This window comes from Apodemus sylvaticus, chromosome 3 (assembly GCF_947179515.1).
Source record: "Apodemus sylvaticus chromosome 3, mApoSyl1.1, whole genome shotgun sequence".
NCBI lineage: Eukaryota > Metazoa > Chordata > Mammalia > Rodentia > Muridae > Apodemus > Apodemus sylvaticus.
The window spans coordinates 136,780,370-136,799,185 of NC_067474.1; the positions used below are offsets into that span (position 1 = coordinate 136,780,370).

General features: G+C 46.7%; 1 protein-coding gene across 4 annotated transcripts in view; it reads left to right on the forward strand.

Annotated features, from left to right (window-relative positions):
* The window catches only part of Trit1 (tRNA isopentenyltransferase 1), a 44,654-nt gene extending 35,602 nt beyond the window's left edge, over window positions 1-9,052 (forward strand). For 2 of the 4 annotated variants that reach the window (XM_052177257.1, XM_052177260.1), the window contains exons 5-11: window positions 700-842; window positions 2,585-2,696; window positions 3,012-3,124; window positions 3,333-3,410; window positions 5,903-6,012; window positions 6,320-6,437; window positions 8,229-9,052. In XM_052177257.1, the coding sequence (XP_052033217.1) occupies window positions 700-842; window positions 2,585-2,696; window positions 3,012-3,124; window positions 3,333-3,410; window positions 5,903-6,012; window positions 6,320-6,437; window positions 8,229-8,398 (844 nt within the window). In that variant the 3' untranslated portion in view covers window positions 8,399-9,052. The remainder of the gene's footprint in view (window positions 1-699; window positions 843-2,584; window positions 2,697-3,011; window positions 3,125-3,332; window positions 3,411-5,902; window positions 6,013-6,319; window positions 6,438-8,228) is intronic. The other 2 variants (XM_052177258.1, XR_007977096.1) reach the window with 2 other exon arrangements.
* Window positions 9,053-18,816: the final 9,764 nt, after the last annotated feature.

Sequence of the window (18,816 nt, forward strand, 5' to 3'; positions counted from 1 at the left end):
TCTGAGTGCCCATGGTTATTGAAGAACAAGGGGTTTCCTTCTGGTGTTGGGGTTTCAGGAAACAAAAGTAGGTCAGGAAGGGAAGATTGCTCTCCAGCTTATGAGCTGCAGCCGTCCAAGTGGGTCCGTGTGGCTTTGGGAGCGCAGTTACCTGGTGCTGTAATACAGCAGCGTGCACACAGACTCGGGTGGCTGCGTAACAAGGAGTGGGTGGGCTCACTCTTGATAGTCTTTGTTCCAGGAGAGTGTAGTGGATTAGCCAAGAGTGATCTTGATTAATTTTAGACATATTTAAAAAGAAAGTGGCAGAGCTGGATGTGCAGCGTGCTTTGGCACTGTGGGAAAGGTACTCCAACGAGACCAGACTTGTTGGCTTGTACAGAGTGTCCCAAGCAAGCTCGGACTGCTCACTTGAAAGTGAGTCTCCTTCTGTTTGTACAGAAGAAACCTGTTATTTCTGAACCCGTTTAACTAATTCTAGAATGTGTTTTTGAAGGAACAGTGTTATTTCTCGCCCAGAGTTTAGGTGCCTTTCTGAATAGCTCTGGGATTAGAGTAAAGCCGGAGCTTCGTGGTTTGGGAATTTATGCATGAAGTTGAGACACGAAGCTTTCTGTGAGACAGCCTTTCTCTTTACTCCAGTTGAGAGTGAATGTCCCTAATGGGCTCCCCACCCCACCCCCTTTTTAAACAACTTAGGAGCTTGCAAGTGTTTGAAGAAACAGGAATCTCTCACAGTGAATTCCTTCATCGGCAGCACGCAGAGGAAGGCGGTGGTCCTCTCGGAGGCCCTCTCAAGTTCCCTAACCCGTGCATCCTCTGGCTTCACGCTGACCAGGCAGGTAAATGCTTCGGTCTAGAGTCCGTCTGATTGTATGTGTCAAGTGCTTCGAGCCACTGGTACCTGACAGTGAGCACCAGTGTGAGCCACTGAGTGTATTGTGTCAGCCACCACGCCCTGCCTGCCCCAGACTGTTCTTCCCTTAGGCAGTTCAGGAAAGCGGGGAAGGAGAATACTGGGTTTCAGATCCCGGGATCGATGAGATGTACAGAATGAAGCAGTTGAGAAGGTTGAAAGGTCAGAGTGACGACAGGAGGTTTCCTGTGGGTCTGACCTCATGGTTAGCTGCCTGTTGGGTCACTCATGAGGCCTAAGAAATGGGTATGACAATTGGCTGGCTAACCTGATAGCATTGGTTGCTAAAGTGTCCTGATGCCCTGTACTGGGAGCTCTTCCACCCAGCAAGCATCCAGTGAGCCCTCAGTGGTGAATGGCGCAGACGTGGAGACATTGTTTCACCTTCCACACGCCTCCACTGGCTCCTGGCTCTGTGAGATTTTTTTTTTTTTAAAGATTTATTCGTTTTATTTATATGAGTACACTGTAGCTGTCTTCAGACACACCAGAAGAGGGCATCAGATCCCATTACAGATCGTTATGAGCCACCATGTGTTTGCTGGGAATTGAACTCAGGACCTCTAGAAAAGCAGTCAGTGCTCTTAACCACTGAGCCATCTTTCCAGCCCCCTCTGAGTACTTAAGGCCAATTTGTTTACCATTATGCATTCCAACTCTTGAGTAAAATAGAAATGGTAATAATAGTATGTATCTCATAGTGCTGATTAAAAATTCAATAAACTAATATTGAACAAAGTTGTAGGAGGACTGGGAGTATGGCCCAGTAGTAAAACAGTTGTTTGATATTCATAAGACCATGTGTTCAGTTCTCAGCAGAGTCCTCACAGCAAGCTTCATGCAAACAGTAAAACATTGGTTTACTGACCAGTCCTCAGTAAACAAATCTTAGCAAGGTAAGAGAAAGAGCTGTGGTCCTAGAGGCCGAGAGGAAGCAGCAGTGAACAGATAGGGCAGACAGCCCCAATTGTGAGGAGAGTCCATCCTAAGTCATTCTCAGTTATAAGCTTATGGAAGAATGTAACTTTTCCATAATGAAATGTTTTTACAGTCCAACCTTACACCACAGTTCAGTATAAACACTGGTGTAGCCCCATGGCAGTGCTGTCTGGTTGCTCCGCCTACGCGATGACGCTCCCCTACTCACCTGCATAGTTACAGCTGCACCAGGAGGTCACCTGGCGATTCTGATGAAAATAACACAGAGTTAGAGAAAAAAAAAATGGCAGAAGTTAGCAAAAGTCAACCACTGGACATGGTGATGTGCCCTTTAGTCCAGCACTCGGGAGGCAGAGGAAGGTGAGTCTCTGAGTTCCAGGCCAGCCTGGTCTACAGAGTAAAACTGTCTCAGAAAACCAAAGAGGAAAGAAAAGTCAACCAGGGGACCCTCCGCTACTTGTAAAAGCAGTAGGTGTGTAGCCCATGGCAAAGCGCCTGCTGGGTTCCCACTGTCATTATGTGCTATTGAGATAACTGGAAGGCGTGGGCTCTGTTCTGGTTTGCTGTCCACTTACACAGTCCAAAGGTCAGGTAAATACAATCTGAATTTTATATCTAAAGAATCCTTTCATTCGGATAGGGACCCTTTGTGGCAGCCTGGTCATTCATCGTGTGAGTGTGTAGTAGGCACCGCACGTGTTTCTCATTCATGGCCTGTTGTGACTCAAGTTCTAGATGAGCGCTTGGATAAGAGAGTGGATGACATGCTTGCTGCCGGCCTCTTGGAAGAGCTGAGAGACTTTCACAGACGCTATAATCTTAAGAACATTTCAGAAAATAGGTGAGGATTTGCCTGCTGTTGTCTTTTACACTCCTGTGCTTGCCCATGGGTGCCAGACTCACCACAAGACCAGTACTGGCTCTGCTTCCTTGGCCTCGGCCTCGGCCTTGGCAAGACCTGTTGGAGTGGAAGCTGGCTTTTCTTTCAGACATTCCAGGAGTTACTTTTTAAGGAAGTAACCTGGGGGCTAGTGGGGTGGGACGGGGAACATTTCAGTGACTGCCCAGGACCTCACTGTTCTCATCAGTGACACCCTCAGAGGCCCCGCTGGCTTCCAGAGGCTGCGGCTCACTGCTGACACTCTCCTGTTCCCAGCCAGGACTATCAACATGGTATCTTCCAGTCAATTGGCTTCAAGGAATTTCACGAGTACCTGACAACTGAGGGGAAATGCACACCAGAGACTAGTAACCAGCTTCTAAAGAAAGGTGTGAATTCCTCCATGTAACCTAGCCTTGGACGTCCCTGGGCGATAGTCTGAGCTGAGGCTAGAAGAGTCTCTCTGCTAAAAATGGAGACCATTATCTGTGAAGTCTTATAGTGCACTTACTGTGTTTGTCCTTGGGCTGGGAGGGTGCTGACTCCTGACAGAAAGAAGTGCTTACCCAGATGCCATGTGTCTGCTGTATCTTCCAGGTGTTGAGGCTCTGAAACAAGTCACTAAGAGATATGCCCGCAAACAGAACCGATGGGTTAAAAACCGCTTTTTGAGCAGTAAGTCCCACTTTTCTTCTCATCTTCTGGATCTTTTTTGACAGAATGTGGTTCTGCCCTAAGATTTTGGCCCCAAGATCTTTTGCATAGATGATTATTTGGGGGTGTTTTCTAGTGATGTCTCAGGGAGGAAAAAGAGAAACAATTTAAGTTTCCATTGCAGTTTTTCTTCTTCCTTGAACAGATGGTGGTGGCTACAAACAGGATGTAAGAACAGCATAGCAGCATGTGAGCAGACTAGGGTTCCAACCTGATTCTGACTTCAGTTTTGTACCTGAAGAGCAGGCAGAAATCTGTAGGGTCTGGTGGGTCTGGTGATCTTTACTGAAAAGAGCAAAAGGAAATGTTTCCCCTTGCTTTAGTTTTGTGATCATATACATGGCACTTGAATTGATTCAAAGGAAACTTTAATTGGACAGAACTTTTTTAGGGAAGGGGAGTTCAAGACAGTGTTTCTCTGTATAACAGCTCTGGCTGTCCTGGAACTTGATATGTAGACCAGGCTGGCCTTGAACTCACAGGGATCCACCTGCCTCAGCCTCCCAAGACCTGGGATTAAAGGTATGTATGACCACTTCCAGACTTGGACAGAACTTTGAAACAAGAGGGAAGGACAGTCTCATACTGTGTCTTTGGCACTAAATTTAGTGCTATATATAGTTGAATTAAAGCTTCAAGATGAAGGTAATTGTTTTTACAGATAAGAACGTGAAGACCTAGTGAAAAACGAGTAACTCCCCTTCCCTTCACCCCTGGGTACTAGGCAAGAGAGCCCAAATACAGCCTGACTCTTAAGTGTAGGCTAATGTTTCATTTAGCTCTGCCTTCAGGTCCCCAGTTGTATGCTTATGAGCTAAAAGGAGATTAATTTAAGTGTAGTGAAACTCCGCTTTTATCTTGTGGACAATTTTAAAATACACGTCTGAATCATCTCCGGATTACTTTTTGCAAGTAGAGTTCTGCTTTCAGTTACAGGTGAGGCGGCTGAAGCCTCTGCCGGTCTTAGGGGCCTTTGACCATGTACACCTTGCTATATGGTGTCACTTCCTTCAGTTTACCCTTTTCCTCCGGGCTTAATAAATAGATGGGTCCTGTCTTAGTCTCAGCAGAACTTGGTGTTCAGAACCACAGATCTCAAGAACAACTTCCCTTCCCATGTCTTGACAGTAAGTCTGAAACAAAAGCTTTTTGTAATGATTTAGAACTTCCTCTTGTGGTAAGGCCATAGTAACTCTTGTCTCTGAGGCCGGAGGGGTTAATGGCACCTCATTCTGTGCAGGCTCAATCCTGGTGCCAGAGTGAAAGGCACAGCTGCCCTGTAAGTCAGGAGCCACATTTGATTGGCCAGGACTAGTCTGCTGGGATATGGCCTGGCAGAGAGCCAGAGGGACTTCCCCACCCCAGCTTGGCCTTGGACCTAAGCCAGAAATAGCAGCTGGGAGCCGAGAACTTGTTGAAAGGTGCTTAGACAGGGCACAGAAGCCCAACAAAGGACTTAGCAGAGAAAGGGAAATGTAGAGTGGCCTAGAAACAGGTGCAGAGCTTGACTAAGGCCAGGTGTGCCGTGGGTGCTGCCTGTGCCCTCCTGGTCTCACCTTTCCATGTGGCGGCAGGTGGAGGCCAGTCCAGTCTGTGGAGAATCTTATTTGTGGTTGGCACACTCAAAAGGCCAGCACCTGCCAGCCGTTGGCATCCCATTGCCTTTGATATTTTTTTGTCTATGGGACAATGCTTCTTGCCTTCAGGTAACTGACTTCACCTAGCTGTAGAAGGCAGTCTAGTATGTCTGTGGAATGCAGAGGCTAACTGCAGCTAAAGTATTACAGCACAGTTGGCTCAGATGCGAGAGGTCTTTTCCTCCTCTGTCCAGTCTCACGTCCTTTTGGAAGAACTTACCGGAGAGTGGGGTTTGAATCATCCTTTACATATGACTCTTAGAAGGTATTCAGGAGCCTGACGTTGTGCTACATGGCTGTAATCCTATCACTTGGAAGGTAGAGAGACAGGAGGATCAAGAGTCTAAGACCAAACTCAGTTGCATAGTGAGTTTGAGGATAGCCTGGGCTAGGCCACATGAGTCTCAGACACTCCTCCCCAAGAGCATGGAAGGCAGGAATTCACCTAGATCTGCCCCAAGGCTAGTAGGGTAGCCATTTATTCAAAGCTCTTAGCTGAGTTCCTCCTATAAAGTACTGTCTTTGTATCAGAGTAGCCCACATAGTGGTCACCAGAGCTGCTACTCCATTTTGATTTCCTTATGGATCAGAGATCTGCACCTAAGTCCCTGTTTACACGGTCATGCATGTTTACTTCCTGCAAGTCAGGCTCCAGACTTGAGATCGTGGCGCATATTTACAGTAGAATGAATAGCGTGCTCAGAGTGCTGCTGCTTTGCCCCTGTGCGTTCTGCTTGACAGTTTTAAGAGTCTTGGAAACAGAATAGACTGGTGCTTAGAGGCCAGGCTCTCACAACTGTTCTTTGTCATTATTAGGACCTGGTCCCAGTGTCCCCCCGATATATGGCTTAGAAGTATCTGATGTTTCCAAGTGGGAGGAGTCTGTTCTCGAACCTGCTCTCGATATAGTACAAAGTTTCATCCAGGTGACTACTAAGGAGGCACAGTCTATGATCGGGTTTGAGAGCATTTTCTTTTACTGGCACTTTTGCTGCTATTTTGGTGAGCCAAATGTCTTTTCAGTGGGATGAAGCAGCAGGGGTGGCTGCTGTTACGTCTCTGGAGCTTGTTTTTGCTTTCTCGTTTAGAAAGGTTGTTGCTAAAATCTGTTAACAGCCCACCTGCTCTCTGGGGGATGAAAAAGGAATCTTGGGAAAATCCCATTCTCTTTAACGTCAGAGGCTTGTCCCCAAATCTCTCTGTATTGAATGCCCCTGCCTGTTGCTCTCTTAGGGTCACAAACCCACAGCCACTCCAGTGAAGATGCCATACAATGAAACTGAGAACAAGAGAAGTTACCACATGTGTGACCTTTGTGACCGGATCATCATTGGGGACCGGGAATGGGCAGGTAGAGTGCAGATGAGAGCTGTGTGGAGGGTCATGGGAAATATATTTGGGGGGGAGGGGTCACACTTTCTAAAACTTAGTCTTTGATAGTTGAATGCTGGAATCAGATTTGTAACAAGACAGACAGATTCCTGAGAACATTTCCCAGACTGAGGAGTTACCTCTGTAGCCTGACATGCAGAAAGAAGGCCATTACCTTCCAGATGCATCCTACCGAGAGAAGTTTGTTGCCCTCTCCTATGTACAACTTAGTTGTGGGACAGATAGAAATAAAGTTATTTTAGGCAACTCCTGCAGGCTAAATGGGTACAGAAGCACAGCTGGAGGGAGCAGGCATCACAGAGTCCTCAGGCCCAAAGGTCTTCAGCCCTCTCAAGATAGCGTGTTGAACTGCTGAATGGCTCAGACTGTGATGGGAGATAGGAAGAAGTGCTGTGAGAGCTAGCCTGAGCTAGCCTGTCCCAGCCGCAGGAAGCCCGCTCAGAATGTGCTTCACTGGACTCTTAGAGTGGATGTTTCTCTCCATAGCACCCCATACAATGATTAGGTCTATTAACTGGCATCTCTGGCAAAATGCACCCCATTGTCAGAGACTGGGACGGCTGTGTGCCCAAGCAGCAGAAGAAGCCCTGATTGTTGTTGGTGTATAATGATGAAAGGGGAAGAGAGAGAGGGTGTCTGATTGCTTTGTAAAGGAAACTTAGATTTGTCGAATGTCCTTTGGGCGAGCCTTTGTGAGCGTGGCTGTGTGAGCCTTCTGTAGAGCCATCTGTCGAGCCCGTGCTCCCGTCCCCTGCTGCCATGGAGAGCAGCCCAGAGCCCAGGTTTGCCTTAAGCTCTGGTTAGAGAATAAAGCTGACTCTTCTTCCCACACAAAGTCTCTCAGCTTCTAAATGCTGCCATGCTCACACTTCCAAACCTTTGTTTTTTAATATGTGTAAAAGAATTTAGCCTAGGCTCAGTGGTTAAAGGAGCTTGTCGCCAAGCCTGGAGACTTGAGTTCAATGCCTGGAACCAACATGGGAATGGGAGAACCACCTTCCACTCCCACAAGTCTCCCACCCATGTATATACACAAATAAGTAAATAAACATGTTTAAAAATTAGCCTGGTCATCCCTTACTTTAGGTGTTCCCAAAGGAGGTTTCTTTGCAGAACAGGATAGTAAAAATGAGCCTCTATGAAAGAGTCATCGGGTAAAAGTGAGAGGGCCGGTGGGTTCATATAACAAACCTACCCAGCAGAGCCTTACCCAGTGTTAGCATGGGCCAAGAATTGTGCACTTGGGAGCTGTGATGGTTTGGATATGCTTGGCCCAGGGAGAGGCCCAATTATGAGGTGTGGCCTTGTTGGAGTAGATGTGTCACTGTGGGCGTGAGCTTAAAAGACCCTTACCCTAGCTGCCTGGAAGTCAGTCCTCCACTAGCAGCCTTCAGGTGAAGATCCAGAACTCTCAGCTTCTCCTGCACCAAGTCTACCTGGATGCCTCCATGGTCCCACCTGGATGGCAGTGGGCTGAGCCTCTGAACCTGACTTGCAGGTGGTGTCTGTTTACAGCAGTAAAACCCTAACTTAGACAGGAGGTGAAGGCAGGAAAAGCCTAAGTTTGAGGCCAGTCTGGGCTACCTAGTAAGACCTTGTCTTAAATACAGATAAACATTTGTCTACTCTGTTATTTACTAAGTTTAAAAGATTGTATAGTTATATTTAAATGTTTTTGTTTGTTTGTTTTGTTTAATTAATTCTAGAAAACCCTGATGAATTTTTATTTATTTGGTCTTTATTTTCTCAGCACATATAAAATCCAAATCTCACTTGCATCAATTGAAGAAAAGAAGAAAGTTGGACTTAGACGGTGTCAGTGCCATAGGAAGCCAAAGTAATTCCCCAGCCTATGACCCGGAGTGCAGAGAGGGGGAGTCCTCGGGGCCGCAAGATGGAGAGCTGAAGGCCAGTGTTTGAGAGGCATGCTAGTGGCCTCTGCAGAGATGTGGGGGTCAAGTCCAGGAGGGAGGGGCGCTCTCCATGCCTGGACTGAGGAATGCTGGGCAGAAGGCCCCACCATCTTCTTTCATTCTGTGGTGTGGTCTGCAGTGGAAACAGCAAGCCATTCAGCTCCTTGTGTGCCTGTTGTGTCTGGTAATGATGGAGTTCAGAGTGGGATTTTTTTTTTCTTTGAACCTTAAAGGTTTTATTTTAGAAAGAGGCACAGATTGCACATTTTCTACTTGAGAATCTTTTTTAGTGGTGAATACCAAGATTCAGTACATCCTTTAAAAGAGAGTTCTTGTCCCTGGTGCTGGCTAAAAATATCTCATTTCCAGATGCTTTTGTAGATGACTGAAGTATTGTAAGGCACAGTCAGGAGTTCTGGACTTGAGAACGGCAGGAAGGAGCAGCCCAGAGAGATGATTAAGCGAGCTGTCCCAGCTCTGTGAAGCTACAGAAGATGGGGTCAGGCTGAGGTGGTTGTGACCTGGATCTTGAAGACTAAAGAAAGAATCCGAGCCTGTTGAGCTGCTCCTGTGTGTGGTGGCTGTCGCTGCTGTCATCTAGGACAGAAACTATAGGTTCTTTTGAAATGTAAATAAAGATTTGTAAAAGCCCTATAATGTATATACAGCATGCTGCATTATCAATTTGAAAACCTCTCCAACTCCACATTCATCATAGATGTAGCTGTATACCGAGCACTTATATTTCTCAAAGATCCCCAGATTTCCATTAGAGAACTCTGGCAGGTTGGGAGGACCATCTCTGATAATCAGCCAGTGTAGACGGGAGCACCAAGGGACATGGAAGCTGAAGATTTCAGCGTAGAAGGGAGGAGAAGGAGCCTTTTGAGTCAGGCTTGTTGCCGTCCCAGGTCTCGGGAGGCAGAGGTAGATGGGTCTCTAAATTCAGGGCCAGAAGAGCAAATTCCAGGACAGCCAGGGCTATACAGAGAAGCCCTGTCTCAAAAACCAACAACAAAAAGAGCATCTCTGCTAGACTTAATTTTTAGAATTCCAGTCCTTGGAAGGCCATATAAGAAGAATCATGTGTTCAAGGCCAGCCTTCACTATATATTCAAACCAAAACAACCCCACACAATACAAGTTGGATTTGTAAATTACATATCACACAGGCATGAGACCCAAGTTAGATCCCCAGAATCCACAGAAAAGCCCTGGCATGGTGGCAACCTGCTGCCGTTCCTACTGAGGGTGATGTTACTGCATACCACAAGCATGCCTGTCATCTGATATCTGGATTTGATTTACAGATGATTGTGAAGTGCTGTGTGGTGCTGGGAATCAAACCCAGACCCTTGAGAAGAGCATCAAGTGCTCCTAACCACTGAGCCATCTCCAGCAGACAACTGAGAGACACTGTCAGTAAAGGTGAGGGTGTGGTGGTCAGAGATTCAGTGGTAAAGTACTTGCTTTGGAAGGACAAGGACCTGATTTCTGATCCCCAGCACTTGAAGGCAGAGAAGGAAGAACAGCAAAAGGCAGATCTCTAGAGCTCTTTGGCTGCCAGCTAGCCAGTCTATAAGATCAGGGTCATTGAGAGATCCTATCTTTAAAAAAACCAAGGTAGAGGTCTGGTGAGGTGGCTCATCAGGTAAAAGTACCTATATAAAAAAGTGGGTGTGGTGTGAGCATCTGTAATCCACAACTCCCGAGAAATGGGAGCAGCGGACAGGAGAATCATCTGGAAGCCCTCTGGCCAACTAACCTGGAGTGCGTAGCATGCACAAACAAGATATGCTCCTGCTCCCACACGCACACACTCCTGCCATACTTACACCATACACACCTACACAATAGTAATTGTACACACACACATACACACGCACGCACACACACACACACACACACACAGAGCAAGATGAATGGTACCCTCGGAGGAGTGAAATCTAGGGTCATTTCTCTGGTCTGCCCCAACTCTCCCAGCCCAGGAGGAGCTGTGCCAAGGGGGCAGGGCTAGGCTGGTCATGAGGCCAGCAGACTTGAGCTATTAAGTGCTGTGTAGAACTGGCTGTGTTTAGAGGAAGCTTAGTTTTCTGAAATGCTTCATTTAGGTTGCTAAATATATTTTAAAGCTTTAAAAATGTCAGCAATCAAGAAAAACAAGTTTTACTAATTCTGTCTCGAAAAGCTTTTAATCCTTCCATCTGAAGTACCGACTCAGAGCAGTAACTTCTCTGAACTCATTTCTATGTTTGTTGGAATGTGAGAATGCTTTTACCTGCATTACCCAACAATCAGTGTCTTTGAGTGTGGTTGAGCCTACTGCTCGTGTTAGAAATGATAGGATCAGAGATGGGATTCCTACACCATCAACAAAATACCTGGGACTGGCTAAACTCTAGGTAGGCGCTGCCTTCTGAGGAGCCTTCTACTGAAGGCAGACAGAGGAAGGACAGTCTTCGTACAGGTGGGAGATGAAACCAGAACATGGGTGGACCAGAGTCACAGAGCAAGTTATGGCAAAGCCAGGACACCTGGTGTAGAAGTTAGGTCCTGGTTCTTCCTCCCAGCCCCATGCTCCCAGCAATAAAGACTCAGACTCAAAATATATTTACAGATATCTTGGCCATATAGCAAGGCTCTTCTCTGAGTAAAAAAATAGCACCATTTATTCCAGCCCACATTCTGTCACGTGACTGCTGCTCAGGTACCATGAGTCTGTGTCTTCACATCTTCCCAGAGAACCTCCCGATGTAACATCCTTTGTCCAGCAGTTTGAAGTCATTAAAAGTATTGATTCATTTAATCTAGCAGCCTCTTTTTTTTTTTTTTTATCTAGGTCAGTTCTATTTTGACCTCTTTCAAAGAAGATGTATCATATCACCATAACTATTGAACTTATAACCATCTTTATTTGATAATTTAAAACTATTATTATCATTTATTGAGACAGGGTTTCTCTGTGTAGCCCATGCTGATTTGGATTTGCTCTGTAGATTAGGCTGGCCTTGAACTCAAACCTTTTTTGTTTCCCAAGTATTGAGATCAAAGGCCTGAATTGATTTGTTATCTATGTACCCTTGAAAATATCATTTTCCCATTTATTTCTCCCTTCTTTGGAGATACATATCTATGTGAATAAACATACCTACAACCTGGGGTATCTTCCCCAGGTTCCAGATCTCTGGCTAGCTGGGAAGGACCGTGGAGGCTTGCTTGAGCAGTTTGCTCAGACCACACCATCTGGCCTTAGCTAATCCCTAGATAAGCAGAGTGCTTTCGGTGAGGCCGCCTCAGTTTGCCACCAGCGGTATCGTCTGAGAGCCTTTGGTGATGAATTCCTGCACACAGTGAAACTTAGATTCCTCCTCCTCATAGCAGAAGAGGGAGAGATTAAGGTTTACTTTTCAGTTATGAGTGTCCATGCACACTTTGATGCAGATGCCCCGGGAGACCAGAGTTGTCAGAGCCTCTGGAGTTGGAGTTAGAGGTAGTTGGTCAGGAGCCACCTTATGGGGGTGCTGGGAGCCAAACTCGGGTCCTCTGTAAGAACAACACATTGACTGAGCCAGCTCCCCAGCAGGCCCCTCCAGACTCTTGTTTTATTTTATTTAATGTATTTTTGTTTTTTGTTTTTTCTTTTTTTGGGGGGAGGGGGAGGGGTTAGAGACAGGGTTTCTCTGTATAGTCCTGGCTATCCTGGAACTCACTGTGTAGACCAGGCTGGCCTCAAACTCAGAAATCTGCCTGCCTCTGCCTCCCAAGTACTGGGATTACAGGTGTGCGCCACCACACCTGGCTTATTTATGTTTTTTCAAGACAGGGTTTCCCTGTGTAGCCCTGGCTATCCTGGAATTTACTTTGTAGACCAGGCTGCCCTCTCTCTGCCTCCCACATACTGGGATTAAAGGCATGCACCACCACTGCCTGGCTTAATAAAATGTAAGTTTAAAAAAAAAATGTATTTTCTTTCTTTTGAGGCCTAAATAGGAAGAGTTCATCTTTGGTCTATACACATGGTTTGCACCTTTGTAATGCTTGGTAATTATTTGTACACAGTCTTCTTCTATAGACAACAAAGAAGAATTTTCCATTTAAAACACAGCACATACAAACTACATAAGGGTGGGGTATGGTGTGCTACTGGAATTACTTGTCCATTATTTGTAAGCTCAGATTTGATCCACAGCATAACCAAAAAGTCCGCGACACATTAAAAGCCAACAACACAACAGGCACACACAAACACACACACAAATAACCTTTTGTGAATTCAGTGACTATGACCCCAGCATGGAGAAATAGTCAAATGCTTATTGGTTAGTTGCATAGAACCTAAATGAGCCTTAGCATAAGTGGTCTGTTCCCACCATTAAGTGGTCTTTCCACAAGCTGAGGAGATCCTGGGGTGGTGGCTACAGGCAGGAATTTCATTGTTTGGTTAGTACCTACTTGGATGTCGTGGCAGCTTTCTACAACGTTGGCTGGTCGTTTGTAAAGCCATTCTAAATACTCAGAAAGGAAGGAGCATGTTGTATTAGTTAAGGTAAAAGGCTAAACTGCTGTAACAGACTGGGCAATGCAACGGCGTGAAGAACAGCGTGCTCATTCTCATGTAACAGCTCTGGGTTCCGAGTTAGCCTTTCTGAAGAGTGCAGACCAGGTCAGTGGAGCAGCTCTGCTCCCAGTGGTCACTCAGGGACACGGCTTCCTTGTATCATGTTGCTTCAGCGTCCTCTGGAACACTGTCCTCATCTGTGTGCTTGAAGCTAGTCATCGCAGGCCCCAGACTGGAGGAAAAGAAGGGGAGGGGAGGGGAGGCAGGAGATGGGTCCCCGGCCAGTCTGCTCCCTGCTATCTATCCACAGGCAAGAACTTACTCATGGCCACATTTATCCACCAAAGAAATGAGCCAAGTCCAAAGCCAAGAACCGAGGAGTGCAGGTTTGGGTGGTCGGTGTAGAGCCTTCACTAAATCCGTATCACAGAATGCTAAACTCAAAACTTGTTTAGTGCGCTGCCTCTGTTAACTTGCCAAGGATCCCCCCTCTCTCCTCTCTCTCCTCCCTCCTTCCTTTCCCACTTGTCAAATTACAGGTTTCATGAAATATCTCAAAAAGTTGAGCATGATAAATTTCTGGCCAGTAGAAGAATAAAGACATTCGGGGATGTGAAGGTCTTGGTCCACACCAAGGTGCTGAAGGGAATGTGAGGTGGGGGTGGGGCATGGACACTGAGCTGTTGTTTGACCACCCTGGGTTTCTTTTATGGAGGGGGGAACCCCACTGTCTGTAATTGTAACTGCACACACTCATATCTAATCTGTTCTCTGTATAACTGTAAAGTAGCCTCTTCATATAAACAATGGAATTATCACCATTCCAAGGGGCACTGTAAGGACTGAGTGAGGCCCCGTTGTGAGTCACTCATCCCTGGAGTGTCCAGAAGGAAGTAGGTATGAATGACATCTATCTACTTTGTGGAGAAAACCTATGAATGCTGCTAACATGTTGCCTTATGGAAGGGCATCAGTTCTCAGTACCAATCAGGGCAGATTCTCACGAAGCCAACTGAACAGCTTAAGGCCAAAATGGTCCGTCCATCTTACCTCCCGTGTCTGGTTGTCCGTGTCTAAGGCTGCTCGCTCACACAGCTCTGCTCTCCTCCCTGTCTTAGCTTGTGGCTCTGGCTGTGTTTCACGTGAAGTGCCGTGTCCCCTACTCTTCCTAGTAAGCGCCTGCGCACACTTCAAGGCTGAGATCTCATCCTCTACTTAGAGAAAAAGCTTCCGCGGGATGTGGAGATGGCTCAGCTGTTAAGAGCTGTCTTGCAGACGACCCAGGTTCAGTTCCCAGCACCCACACACCAGGCAGCTCAGAACTGCCTATAACTCCATATATCCTATACAGAGGGATCCCACACCTCTGGTTTCTGAGGGCACATGTGCTCATGTGTACACACACACACACACATACATACACACACATTGAAAAGTAAAATGGTTTCAGAATGAAGCTCCCATGGCTCTTGGCATGATCTTCCCTCGCCGTGAGTAGCTAGCAGCATACTGGGGTGACTGGCATAGCTGCCAGGCACCACCCTAAGTATCTTTACACAAACTAACTCAACAACGGGCCTAAGGAGCCGAGGAGCTGCTGCTATTATTAGCTCTGCTGTATAATTGAGGGAAGCAGCTAAGGACAGGCTGGGGTCTGAAGTGAGGTGAGTGGCTCCAGTCTGTTCAGTGTCCCTGTTCTACTGCGACACATTCTACTGGTAGCTGTCTTGCTTCCACTGGACTGGAAATTCTAACAGGATGTGAATCCTTAAGACCAACCTGGAACAGTAAGTAGAGGGCAGTCAGTAGATAGCGAGGCTGGACCCTCAAGGCATGCCTCACTAGTCACGGTTACCCTTCAGTGAGCACTCCCTGTGCCAGGCGTTGTAGGCTAAACACATGTGCACTTCATAATGGTCCCTTAGACAGACCAGCCATTGTGTTGTCCCACTATACAAAGGAACGAGCGTGCAGAGAATGCCAGCTGGGTACCAGAAAGAACCCTAGGGGGCGAGGCACCTCCAACAGCCTGCTGCTGGAAGATCTCTGCAGTTGTGACTCCAGGCTGGACCCCACCAAGCATCTGAGCATGTCTGCCTTCAGCTCACGGTAACCATCCTGCCTCGGCTTCCCAAGGACTAGGATTAGTGGTGTCTTCCCACACAGCTAGGGGTACTTTTGTTTTTGTTTTTTTTTTTTTAAATCCTTTTTGCTTTAAGCCAGTCTTTATATTTTTCTAACTTCATTGAGTATTATTGACCAAACTATATATTTAAAGTATATAACAATGATTTGAGCAAGGTGGTGTGTGGTGGACACCTTTAATCCCAGCACTTGGGAGGCAGAGGCAGGCAGACTTCTGAGTTTGAGGCCAACCTGGTCTACAGAGTGAGTTCCAGGACAGCTAGGGCTACACAGAGAAACCCTGTCTCGAAAAACAAAACCATATATATATGGCCCTAACTACTTCAGGTCCTAACTACTTCACTTTACTTTAAGCCTGCTCCTGTAGGGTTTTTGTTTTTTTAATGTACAGATCATCTGCACTGCCTTTACTAAGAAGGAACCAAGAAAAGAAAAGACAATTTCTAGAGCACTAACTATATTATAGACTCTTGATTGCAAATTAAATAAGTCCCAATTCAAGTTCAGGTTCAGAAGTGAATTTATCACTGAGCCACTGTATTGTCTTGAGCGGTGCATCCTTTAATCCTGGAGATCAAGGTCCTCAGGCAGGAGGAATGCCACAGTTGGAGGCCAGCTTGGGTCCCAGTGAGTGAGACCTGTGCCAAGACCCTCCCTGCTACAATAAATTCAAGGCTAGGAAAGCACAACTTTCCATAGACACAACTCTCCTCAGACACAACTTGTGTCTACTCGGCCCATGGCTGCGGAGATGCCCTCACCCAGCAGCTCACCCCTTTTCTGAGAACAGGTTTCTACTGTGTGGAAGCAAGTTTCCTAGTAGCAAACCTATGCCTCACCTCTTAGCAGTTCTGGGTACCAAGAGAGTCCTCACACCTGTTTGTTAGGGTTCCTGGTGTCCGGACAATAAGGAGTGTTGGCAAGGATGTGGAGAAATGGAACCGTGTACGCTGTTGGTGGGAATGTGGAATGGCATAGTTGCTGTGCAAGAAATCAAAACCAGAGGGCTAGAAAGACGCTTGCTGTTCCCACAGAGGCCCCTGGCCCCTTTCCCAGGACCCACATCTCGCAACTGTCCATAATTTCAACTCCAGGAGACCCACTCTTCTGGCTTCTATGGTCTCATACGTACAGGTAGACATCCACATGAACACAAATAAATCTCCTTGTAGAAATTAAAAACAATTGTGGACTGGGGAGATGGCTCACTGGATAAAGGCTTAATATACAAGCATAAGGACCTGAGTTCAAACCCCCCAGTATCCATGTAAAAATGGCATAGCTCCACGTGCTTGTGACTCAATGTTGGGGGCAGAGACAAATGGGTTTAGGAGCCAGTCTAACAAAAACAACCAACTGTTGGCTGAGCGAGAGTGCTTGTCTCAATAAGGTGGAGAGCAACAGAGGAAGACACTCTACCCCAGCTTTGGTAGATGGGCACGTACACGCTCATGCATATACACTGCATGTAAATATCACACATATTATTTAAAAATTGCCCTATGATCAGGCACTTCCACTGCCAAATACATATTTCAGGACCCCAAAATAGGATCTCAAAGATATCTGTATGTCAGTTTTCGTAGAACAGCAGCAGCATTCACAATAGCCAAGGAGAGGCAGCAACCCAAGTGTCCCTTGGGCTGGGAGATGGATAAACAAAAACATGGAGTATATATGTATGGTGGAATAGTTAGCCTACAGAGGAAGTATTGACGTATGCTACATAGTAAATGAACTTTGATCACATGCTGCTAATGGAAAAAAAGACAACCACTAAAAGACAAATGGAGACAGTTCCACTTTAGGTATCTGGAGCAGAGAAACAGGAAGCACCCCGATGGCTGCCAGGGCCCAAGGGGAGGGGAAAATAGGAATTGTTTAATTGCATAGGATTCAGGCTTTGCAGGACCAAAAAGTGCTAGATGTTGGTTGCACAAAAATCAACCTGCTTAATGGTTTGAATCATCCTTGCAAATAGTTGAGATGATAACCGTTAAGACTCCTCCCCATCCCAGACTTTTTAAAGATTTTCATTTTGTGTATATGAATGTTTCCATGAATGCATGCACATGAGCATTGAGAAAGCCAGGAAAAGGAATAGGATCCCCTGGGACTGTAGTTACAGACCGCTCTGAGCCACCGTGGGCTGCTGAGAATCAAACCCCGGTGGGTCCTCTGGAGGAGTAGTCAGGCCTCTGAGCCGTCTCTCCAGCCCCCCACACACACAAATAAATCTTAGGAGCCAAGCGTGATGGTATGCATTTATAATTCTACCACTCAGAAACCTGACGTTCCAGGAAAGCCTGGGCTACCTAAGAAATATCTGGAGGGAAAGGGGGAAGGGGGGAAGGGAGAGAGTCCAGGCTGGGATGGATTTGTAAAAAGATGAGACAGTTCCTGTGGAAAGCAGATGAATATAATGGATTTGCAGTCGCTCCTAGAAGATGTATAGGGTTGGAAGAATGGGGCGAGTGCTAGATACAATGGTGTGCCTCCGGAGTTCTTGCCTGCAATGAGCGTGTTATCTGGGAGTATATGACCTGGGAGTATATGGCCTGGGAGTATATGACCTGGGAGTATATGGCCTGGGAGCATATGGCCTGGGAGTATATGGCCTGGGAGCATATGGCCTGGGAGCATATGACCTGTTGTCTAGCAGCAATGCTGGGCCTAAGCTGATTCAAACTCCATGTAGGCGACTCTGCCATGTCTCCATCAGATATCTGTAATAATCACTCTCTATAAATGTATAGCTTAGCAGTGTTTCCACAGAGCAACTTACCTCGCACGCCCTTTCCCAAAAACCCTTTGTATAAATGAAGAAGCAGAGTCAGCGTTTAAGTGACCTAACAGGGCCGGCGTTATTTCATTTGTGAAGAACTAAAGGCCACTTTGAACAAATTTATGTATAAAGGAGGATTTATTGACTCGTGGAATCCAAGGCCGAGTTGGGCATCTAAGTCCCCCACCTCCCTAAGGGCGGCCGATGCAGCTGGGCTTTGGAACAACTGCCACCAAGGACTCAGACACTGCCAGTCTGTCTCTGCTCTGTCTGTTTGCCTGCGGCACGTTCCCTCCCTGCAAACCAGTGTTGCCCAAATGGTCACGAAGCTCCTACTCTGTGCATCCACTGCAGAGACGTGTTTCTGAGTCCCAAGTCCATCCCTGGTAAAACTGAGAGGTGTGTGTTGTTATTCCCACCTTCCCACCGGGATCAAGTGGGATAGCCTGTCAACGGAGAATAAATTACCTCCCCCTGAAGGTATTTGATGAGAATGGGGCTGAGGAACGTTTTCTGAATGTGGTAGAGACAGGATGTGTTGGCACAGCAGTGACACAGTACCGGGTATCCTGGACGCTGGGTTTGGTGACATACGTTACCTCTGACTTGTCTGCTGTGTCTTGCTCCATCTCTCCAAGGCCCCTGGGATGGTGCATCGTCGGGTATGAAGCTGGGGGTCAGACTTTGTGTCACCGAAAAATGGGATAATGAAGACTTCTGAAGGCCATGCCTTCTGCCTGACCATCAGTGTTTGTTCCAAGGGAGTTGGGAGACATAGGACAGAAATGTCTGTTCTAGTTTGGCCTGGTGGTGACAAAGCCATGATCCCAGCTACTTGGGAGATTGAGGCAGGAGAAGATCAAGGCCAACCATGACTACAGAATGAGTTCAAGGCCAGCCTGGGTAACTTAGAACCTACTTCAAAGTTTAAAAACAG